Source organism: Geospiza fortis, unplaced genomic scaffold (assembly GCF_000277835.1).
Source record: "Geospiza fortis unplaced genomic scaffold, GeoFor_1.0 scaffold172, whole genome shotgun sequence".
In the NCBI taxonomy this organism is placed as follows: domain Eukaryota; kingdom Metazoa; phylum Chordata; class Aves; order Passeriformes; family Thraupidae; genus Geospiza; species Geospiza fortis.
In genome coordinates, this window is record NW_005054309.1 from 11,248,421 (window position 1) to 11,258,599 (window position 10,179).

The 10,179-nt window shown below is 48.9% G+C and overlaps 1 protein-coding gene across 1 annotated transcript in view; it reads left to right on the top strand.

Moving 5' to 3' along the window:
- PLCH1 (phospholipase C eta 1) overlaps nucleotides 1–10,179 on the top strand; it is a 44,940-nt gene that overhangs the window by 26,498 nt on the left and 8,263 nt on the right. The window contains exons 8-14 of the mRNA XM_031055444.1: nucleotides 1,155–1,275; nucleotides 2,158–2,329; nucleotides 3,818–3,925; nucleotides 4,505–4,666; nucleotides 5,768–5,839; nucleotides 8,908–9,002; nucleotides 9,634–9,731. Coding sequence (XP_030911304.1) covers nucleotides 1,155–1,275; nucleotides 2,158–2,329; nucleotides 3,818–3,925; nucleotides 4,505–4,666; nucleotides 5,768–5,839; nucleotides 8,908–9,002; nucleotides 9,634–9,731 — 828 coding nt within the window. The remainder of the gene's footprint in view (nucleotides 1–1,154; nucleotides 1,276–2,157; nucleotides 2,330–3,817; nucleotides 3,926–4,504; nucleotides 4,667–5,767; nucleotides 5,840–8,907; nucleotides 9,003–9,633; nucleotides 9,732–10,179) is intronic.

The window sequence follows — 10,179 nt, forward strand, 5'->3', positions numbered from 1 at the left end:
TGCACAGAGGCTGCACAGGGGCTGGCTGCACGGGGCTGCACAGGGCTGCATGGGAGCCTGCAAGGGATCTGTCTGCACAGGGGCTGCACGGGGCTGCACACAGACTCAGGGCCACGCTCCCAGCAGTGATGCTGGGCTGCCTCAGGCCCTTTCTGACCACTCCAAACTGGATTTTTCTGTTGGGAATGATCACCTTGGGCAAGCATCACAGGCACCAGAGAATCACAGAATGGTTGGAAGGGGTTCTAAAGATCATCCAGCTCCAAACCCCTGCCATGGGGAAATGTGGGGATCACACTGGATTCTTGTTTAAGCTCTGCATGATTTAAATAATAACAAAACATTAGTGGTTTTATATTGGTATTAGTATCTTTCTTTTCCAGAAATAAATAAAGTCTTTTGGCAAAGTTAGACTCAACATTCATGTTTTATGAATAGCATTACAAAAGGTCATCTGGAAAAAATATTGTTAATCTCTATTTAAAAATTAATTAGAGAAAATGAACCTGAGAAAACTGGGTGATTGCCTTCTGCAGATCAGCTCGCCAGAACACTCAGCAGTGATATTTTCCTTGACCTCAAAGCTATTGCAGCTACTTCAGAGCCCAGGGACTAGCTCTGCAGCTTTCTCCTTGGGAAGTTTAACTGCCTGTAGAGGCAGCAGCAGTGATAAGATTGGTACAAATTCAGGATACAGGCATTCATTAGGAAAAGCATTCTTGTGCTGGTCCATTCTGCATGTGCTGGATTTGATGCTACCCTTCATACAGTCAGTTATAAAGCTGTAAGTTAAATTGGGAGTGGGAAAAGACAAATTCTTTTGAAATAGTTTGTCTTCAGAAGCAAAAACTGCATTCCTGATGTAGCTGTAAACATTATTTGACCTATTACACCTTTGTAGTTTTATATATTGGGAAAAAACTCAGATTAATACAAGGGGGAAAACAGTTCTAGGGTGCAGAATTCTCATCTGACCTAGGAAAAGACTGTCCTGTTAGTCTGAGCTCAGCTGGCAGGTCGGGGGAGATGGAATGGGAGGTGCCATGCAGGAGTGAACGTGCATGGCTGAGCAGGTGAGCTCTGCTGGCAGCAGGAGCACAGGAATGGGTGAGATTGGGGCATCTCTTAATGTGTGGCTTTTCTGGTCTTAACAGTGGATTGCTGGGATGGCCCAGATGGGGAGCCAGTGGTGCACCATGGCTACACCCTGACTTCCAAAATCCTCTTCCGGGACGTGGCAGAAACCATCAATAAATACGCCTTCATCAAAAACGAGTAAGTGTGGAGCCAGGTTTGCAGCTACACCTGATTTCTGTAGTTAATCCCACACTGAAAACAACCATCAAGCCCAGGAAGTGCAAATATTCCTTTAGGCACATCAGGGTAGATTCTGTTCCTCTCTTTATTGCCCATGTTGTGTTTATTGTTCAGCTGCACAAGCTCTTCCCATCAACCGGGGGAGGGAATTCTGCCTAAGTTGAACCTTTTTGTGCTCTTGAACTCAGTAAGGCTTTGGACAGTCTGACACTGCTGATTATCTTTCAATAGAACTTCCCGCTCACATCCACAGGGAAATTCTCCTGAAAAATCGATCCTGTGATGTTCTCTACCTACTGAAAACACTTTATTTCAGCAGAAAAATTGAAAAGCTGTCATGTGTAGTTTGAGGAAATACTGAGGTGTGGGGTAGTGTTCTGAATCTGTTTTATTTGCCACGGTGCTTTATAACAGTTTATTATGAAAACTGTGGATTTTACCCATATATATACACACACACAAAGAGTAGTCTCAAATCATGAGTGGGTGTTGAGGATTATGAGTAGTTTAAAGAGGATAAAAGGAAAATACTTACTTTTCTTTATTTAAATAAAAAGCACCCAACAGTGGATTTGTGGAAAAAAAATAACCAAGCCCAAAAGTTTGGTGTTATTGATGAGAAGTACAAGGTGATACTTTCAAAACTAAAGGAGGTGGTTGGGGTTGATGTGGGGTTCCTTGTTATAGAACCCTGGGGCTGCCAAGAGTTTAGAAAACAGTGGGGCAAATCTGTGCAAGAACTTGGCTGTTCCATTCCCAGGTGGGTGGTAAGAGTGCAGGGTAAGAGTGTGTGTGTCTCTGCACACACAGCTCTGAGAGTGTCTGGGGCTTTGTTTCCAGGTTTCCAGTGATCCTGTCCATTGAAAACCACTGCAGTATTCAACAGCAAAAGAAGATCGCCCAGTACCTGAAGGAGATATTTGGTGACAAACTGGACTTGTCATCCGTGAGCACTGGAGATCCCAGACAGCTTCCCAGCCCTCAGGATTTAAAAGGGAAAATCCTAGTGAAGGTAACTTGCTGCTGGGCATGTTCAGAATGCAACAAAAGTCAGCTTGTGATATTTATTGTAGGTTTTCTTTGGAGGACCAGTTCATATCCCTTTAGCATCTAAACATTATCTGACAGTCTTCCCTTGGACAAAGTACTTTGGAGTGATAGAAAAGTGAAGCTTTGCTGCCTTTCCCCTCACCCAGCAGGGAGCTGCAGTTCATGGGATGGAACTCTGTTCATGGTTCATCTGCTGTGTTTATGGGAGAAGAGCAGCTCAGGAGGAGCTGGAGGAGGCCCCAGAGCTCTGTGCAGGATTAATTGTGTGAGCCTCTCACTCCAAACAGATTTGCTCTGAAAGGAATTCCAAAGGCCAGGATGGATAGAACAGGGAAGAAGCACAAGGCAGACCTTTGGGAGGATGATTAATAGAGTTCTGCCCCATTAGATTGTCTAATTTACTTGGACACAGGGGGGCAATTACTTCTGTGTGAACTCTCAGGATACTCTGGCTTTCCCCCTGTCCTTGGCATCAGTGTGGCTGCAGGGATTCTGAATTTGTCTGATGTTAGTTTGAACATGCTGCAGTGCACAGTACAGAGCTGACCCTAAATTAGGAGCCCTTTGAGTGCTCAGCCATGATTTTGCATTTCACTGCATCAGTTTTCTGGGGTGGCTGCTGGTTAATGAACTGTGCAAACACAGTTTGGTGTTTGAGGGATCCACAGGAAATCATGTGGAACATCACTCCTGCAGAAATCCCACGGCACTGCACTAAAGGCAGCAGAGGCTGGGTGCTCTGGCTCTTACCTGAACTGCTGAGCTGCCTTTTCAGCACGTCTGAGGCTGTCATTGCAGTGTGATCCTCCAGCTCTCACTGCTGGAGCCCTGTGGGTGCAGACTGCTGTGGAGCTGAGCTGCTTTCAGAATGAGAAATTCTATCTGGAGCATCACAGGATCCCTGCACAAAGCCCTGTCTCCCATCCCCTGCTCAATTTAAGCAGCTCTGTTGGAAAAGATAAAATCAGATTTAGGAATCAGTACCTTGTTGAGAAGTAAGCCAGCTTCTCATCTTTTTGCTACTGTTTTTGCTCTTTTTATATATTTTCCTTTGAAAGGCAGTATTGATTCACTAGCCAAGCAATTTCAAATAATGGCATAATTTTCATCCTGTAAGTATATAAAGAGTCATTCTGGTTACACTCAGGGATTTCAGCCAGTGTAAAGGTACCAGCATGAAGTGAATTTGACCCACTCATTAGCAGCAGCATTATTAATTTCAAAATGCAGCCTAAAAATCAATCCTCTGCATTTCTGCAGAAATCTGAGTGTCATTCCTATCTCCCACTGATGAAGCAGGTAGGCTGAGAACATTTCTGTGCACAGGAGCAATATCACAGAAGTTTAGTAGGTGATTTATTTAGGAGCAGATGGTGAAGCAAGAGGAGCAGACTGGATGCACTAACTAACACTGACCACATTTATTGGGGGTGTTTTTTCCTCATTTTAGGGTAAGAAGTTGCCCTGCAGCCTTGGAGCAGATGCTGAGGAAGGAGAGGTTTCAGAAGAGGACAGTGCTGATGAAATTGAGGACGACTGCAAGTTAAAGCCCTGCTTTGTATGTGCACACAGGCAGTTCCCAGCGTGTGACAGCTCTGCATCTCTTACATGCACACTCCATGTCCTACTTACAGCTGTTAGCAGAGCTTTTCATTCCTAAGTTTTTAATTCCTGTGTCAGGTTCATGCTGCTCCATAGGATTCATTTTTACTTTAAGTGCCTTATGTAAGAGACTGGTTTGAGTCTGTATAGTCTGGATGACTGTTAGCAGGAATCACTTCCTTTTTCACTGTTTGGAGCAGGAATCTAATGCTTAGGGTGTCTGTAAGTGCATTAGCTGGGAATTCATGCTCTTCTGAAAGAGAAGGTAGGGCTTGTGACAGCTGTGGGGCAGAGAGAGCCCATGGCCAGGCCCTGGGCATCTGTGGGGGGACTGTGAGCTGAGCTGGGGGGGCTCAGGGGAAAAGGAGAAGGGAAATGGCAGTGAAAGCCACAGGCAGAAAGGGCAGGATCAGGCAGGATTGTGCAAGGAGTCTTTCCTTGCACGGGGAAGGAAATGGGAGCACTGTGTGACCCTCAGTGTGCAATGGGATGGACACAAACCCCTGCTTGAGCTGGGTTTCCTGGTGTCTTTCAGAGCAATGGTGCAACTCAGCACCAGGTGGAATCCTTCATACGGACGAAACTGGAGTCTCTGCTGAAAGAATCCCAAATCAGGGACAAGGAGGATCCTGACAGCTTCACTGTGAGAGCCCTGCTGAAGGCAACTCACCAGAGCTTCAGTGTGAACCTGAAGCAGGTACGTGGGCTCTCCTTCACAGCCCCTGTGAGGAGTGCACAGTGCAATATGCTGCAGACTGTTTCAGATGAGAGAGCCAGGAACTGAGGAACTGGATGCAAACTCCAGGGACATTAAATACAGAGTGAATTTTCTGTGGAGATGTGCTTGCTCTGGAACCAGTGTCACTGAGCTCTTTTCTGGGAGTTACTGTGTAATTGATGTACCAGAAAGGGAGCAGTTGGGTTTTTTCCTGTTTTTTTTTCCTGGTCATTTATTTTTTATTCATTACTGGTCTGCCTTTGATTTTTCCCAAATAATTGCTATTAAAAGAAGTAAAAATCTGCTAAAGATTATTTCTACAAGTTAGAGAGATTTCCAGCCTGAGCTCTAAGCAAATCTCTGAACACAGGTTATTGATTTTGCTGGGCCCCCAGTGCCCTCATCGTCATGAAAGCCCAAAGCGAGTCCAGCTCAGCCCTGAACAGGGAATAGCTGGAGTTCACAGCACTGAAACACTCACCCAGCTGAAATGCTGGGGGAATATTCTTCAGTTTTGTTTTGCTCTTCAGAAGATGAAGGGCTGTTGCTCCTGACAGAAGAAGTGAGATGCTGCCAGGAGTTATCCAGCTGATGTCTGGGGGCATGGCTGGGAATGTGGAACTCAGCCTGCAGGCTGCCTATGAGAAGTCCACATTTATCTGCCAGGAGATTCTTTTTCCTCTCCCTTTTCCCTTTGTGGCTGCTTTCAAGAACACTCAGATGTCTTGGCTTGTTGTTATTTGCCTGGTTTTGCTAGACTGCTTTTTCTACATGGTTTGTTGTTTTCTTGAGTGCTAATGTTAGTATTTTTCTTTACAGTTAGATGATTCTAAACTCTGAAGCGTACAAAGAAATTAGAAAAGTCCTGTAATGAGATTTTGGATTTCAATTTGTTCACAGATCAGACTTTAATTCACTTTGTCTCATTTGCAATAATTTTATTTTCCTAATAGTGAGCCAGGGTGACATACAGGAACTTGTATGAGGTTGAAATGATGCCTTTTGGAGGCTATAGCAGACTCTTTAAAGACATTTCTGAAGGTATTTAGTTATGCTTTTTATGGCACTTTTTCTGCACAGAACTTGGACCCAAAAGAAGGCGGAAAAAAGTCTCATGGTCGATCATTAATGGGCAACTTCAGCAAACACAAGGTGAGTGAAATAAATGAGAGCTGAGGTTGCTGTTCTATGACTGGCAGCGTTCCAGAGACCCTGGCAATGTTTTACTGCTCCAGACAAGCGTGGTGGGCATGGGGGCAGTGAGGAGGGAGCTTCTGTGATTACACTTGGTGTCTTAATCTGTTCAGAAGATTGAGAACCTTTAAGATGAACAAAAACTTCTCACGTGGCTAAAAGATCACATGGAATTGCTGATTTTCTGATCAAACCTGCAGCAGCAGAAGAGCAGCAGAGACAAATGTCTTGGCATACCTTGTTTTCCAGAGAGCTGGCAGTGCCTGGTTCAGTCAGGTCCCAGTTTTTGCTGAGCCCCACCCCGGGCAGGGCCGTGCTGGCACTGTCCCTGCTCCCAGGGGCTGCTGTGGCTGAGTGCTGGCTCTGGGCTCCTGCTCTGTGCAGATGTGTTCTGCCTGATCTCCTGGCTTTCATGTCCTGCTTATGTTTGTGCAGCTGCTGGGCTGGCCTGCCTGCTCTGCTGCTCCTCAGGAGTGTCTCCATGGCCAGGCAGGAGCTGAGAGCTCTCATTTCACAGCTGGGCACAGAGCAGCCCCCACAAGGGGCAGTGCCCGCGTGTCCTCCCGTTCCCATATCCTGACACATGTGCTCCTGTCATCTGCCTCCCCTATTGCCACACTCCCACAGCACCCTGAGCTTGGATTTACAGCCTCAGCCTGAGCTGCTGCAGCGGCCAGCTCCCTTCCTGCTGCAGCCAGTGGGAGCTGCAGGGGGTCACTGAGCAGAGGCAGCTCTGCAGCCCGGCCAGTGAGAGCTGCAGTGGATCACTGAGCAGAGAGGCAGCTCTGCGGGCCAGCCAGTGAGAGCTGCAGTGGATCACTGAGCAGAGAGGCAGCTCTGCGGGCCAGCCAGTGAGAGCTGCAGTGGATCACTGAGCAGAGAGGCAGCTCTGCGGGCCAGCCAGTGAGAGCTGCAGTGGATCACTGAGCAGAGAGGCAGCTCTGCGGGCCAGCCAGTGAGAGCTGCAGTGGATCACTGAGCAGAGAGGCAGCTCTGCGGGCCAGCCAGTGAGAGCTGCAGTGGATCACTGAGCAGAGAGGCAGCTCTGCGGGCCAGCCAGTGAGAGCTGCAGTGGATCACTGAGCAGAGAGGCAGCTCTGCGGGCCAGCCAGTGAGAGCTGCAGTGGATCACTGAGCAGAGAGGCAGCTCTGCGGGCCAGCCAGTGAGAGCTGCAGTGGATCACTGAGCAGAGAGGCAGCTCTGCAGGCCAGCCAGTGAGAGCTGCAGTGGGTCACTGAGCAGAGGCAGCTCTGCAGCCCAGCCAGCCCCTGTGCCACCAGCAGCCCTCTGCCCCTGCCCTCTGCTCTCCATGGTCAGGGCTGCACCGAGCTTCGGGACTGAGAATCTGAGCACTTTTTTATGACTAAGAGACATTTCAAATAACTTAATCAGCCACCAGTCCATCTGCCCTGAAGCCAGCTAGGAGCCATCAAAATTCCCTAAGCAGACAGTACCAGGGCTCATGTTTACACTTCAGTTCCAAGCTTGCATCAGTTACAGTGCTCGAGTTTCCTTCAGCACCTTCAGCTCAGTGCACGTTCCCCCTCATGGGTACCTGTGGTCCCTGAGAGTGGGCACTGCCCCTGGCACCCTGTGCTTGCTGCTGGCCACACAAATGCTGGGAATGAGGTGTCACAGGCAAACGTCAGCCACTGGAATCTGCTGGTTCTGCTGAGGGCTGAAAGTCTGTCAATAATTTAATTACTTCAGCTAGTTATCCTAATGGATGTAGCAGGTTTGGAAAGCCCGTTCATTTCATCTCTGGTGAAAAAAATAAGAGTATATATAGATTTATTTTAGAAAATAGTGATTGTATTGTAGACTGAGGCAACAGAGACATTCTGTAACTGCTCCCTGATGCCTTTCCAGCTGAAGGGATCCCTGGGAAGACTGGTTACTATTGATCTTTTTGCAGATACAGAATTATCCACCCAACAATATTGACACATGACATTTTCAGCCAGCTCTTGTGCCAAATGAATAAACGCTTTAAAAACTACTGGGGAGGTAGAAAGACACTAAAGCTGGCAATTCCTGAAAGTTAACTGCATGGAACATGCTCAGTGCAGACCTTCAGACTCCAAAGTGAACCATGCAAATGATTTCCAATACAGTCAGCTTCATGTCAGCACCAAACACAGCAAATTGAATTATGTCCAATGGGGTGTATGACAAGAGGAGGAAAGAAATCTGCACTCAGTGAGCCCTGTGCAAAAGGATGAGGAGCTCTCAGTTATATTAATTACCTCTTGATGAGAAAGGGATTAAGTAACTCTCACTTGAAGCTGTGTTTAGCATTACAAAAGATGTAATGTTGAAATTGGAAACTGTTAAATCATAGGTGCTTATGAAAAAAGGGGATTTTGAGGTTTTAATCTTTTTATCATAGCTATTTTCTTTATAGTGTAATAATTTCACTGAAGAATCACTTCAGTATTTGTATGTGGCTCAAAATGGAGCAGGAAGATGATGTTTGAACATTTTGCCCAGACTGTTCACACCTTCACTAATGAATATGTTTAATTTTCTAAACTGGGGGGAGGCACAGGTGGGCATAAGCAGTGCTCTGTATATTTAGACCCTGCTGTGTGTTGCTGTTTGTTAGACAGGACACAATCCACCGGGATTTCAGCAGCAGCAGTGCCCTGGAGCCAGGGGAGCAGCTTTGTCCTCTGGGGCTGGGAGGGAGCAGGGCAGGTGCAGAGCACAGAGTGGCTTGTGCTGGGCATACCCTTGGCAGAAATAACACCCTGGGGCCTGGCTGGGCTGGCAGCACCCAGAAATGACCCCTGAGGCCTGGCAGACCCAGAGCTGCTCATGCCCACAGCAGCAATCCCTGCCATGGCGTGCTCTGTGCTGCCTTTCCTTCTCCACAGCAGGGCAGCTCTGCCGGCCCAGCCCCAGGGGTCACTCCTGGCCCTGGGGCTGCAGAGCCCAGCTCAGCCTCCTGCCCAGCCCCAGCCCCAGCCCCAGCCCCAGTAAGGGAGCCCCCAGTGCCTGACCCTGCCTGGCTCTTTCCCCACAGAGAGCTGCCAAGGCAGCAGCCAAAGCCCACAGTGCCTCGGACGATGAGGACGGCCAGCAGCACCCTCCGGGCAAGGAGCTGGGGCAGCCCCACAGGTGAGCTGGAGCCCCTCAGGTGAGGCCAGGGCTGTTCTGTGCCAGCAGCGTGTGAGGCTGTGCCAGAGCAGGTCCCGTGTGTCTGTGTGTCACTGTGATGTGTCTGTCACACGTGACAGCTGTCAGTGGGTTTGCTGTGAGCCCTGTGCTTTGGCTGGGTCACCTGTCACAGGCTGCAAGCAGCAATTAACTGCACAGAAGTGTGACAGTGCCACTGCTCATGGAAAGGTGCCAGGCCCTATTTCACCTGCTGCAAAGAGAGCAAACTGTGCAGGTTACAGAACGTGCATCACAGCCCAGGCAACTTTATTGCATCTGAGAATGGAAAAAAAGCAATCAAAAAAGTGCCCCTGAGAATGTGTCTGCTCTCACTGAAGTGCTCCTTGGTTTTGTCTAGAACAGCCATGGTGCAGCTATTTCTTTCTATTTTAAATGAAAAATTTTGTTTGTGTGGATGGGCTGTGGAGGTAGAGGGAAGCAGTCATCCCAGAACCCCCTCCAAGGAAGTTTGCCTCACAGGGTTCCCTGCTCACAATTCTTCATTTCCTTGTTGTTGAAAAGAACAGAAAGGGGGATTGCAATACACCTTCAATCCTGCCAGTGCCCGTTTCTGTTTGCTTTCACCCAGCAGGCTGGCCCGCCGCAGGAAGACAGTGAAGCTGTGCCGGGCCCTGTCGGACCTGGTGGTGTACACCAACTCCGTGGCAGCCCAGGACATCGTGGATGATGGTACGGCTGGCACAGGGCTGGCACGTCCCTGTCACTGTGAGAGGAGGGGCTGAGTGCTGCGGTTAGGGGGGCACAGGGCTGGCATGTCCCTGTCACTGTGACAGGAGGGGCTGAGTGCTGCGGTTAGGGGGGCACAGGGCTGGCATGTCCCTGTCACTGTGACAGGAGGGGCTGAGTGCTGCGGTTAGGGGGGCACAGGGCTGGCATGTCCCTGTCACTGTGACAGGAGGGGCTGAGTGCTGCTGTTAGGGTGGCACAGGGCTGGCACGTCCCTGTCACTGTGACAGGAGGGGCTGAGTGCTGTGGTTAGGGTGGCACAGGGCTGGCATGTCCCTGTCACCGTGACAGGAGGGGCTGAGTGCTGCTGTTAGGGTGGCACAGGGCTGGCATGTCCCTGTCACTGTGACAGGAGGGACTGAGTGCTGCGGTTAGGGGGGCACAGGGGTGG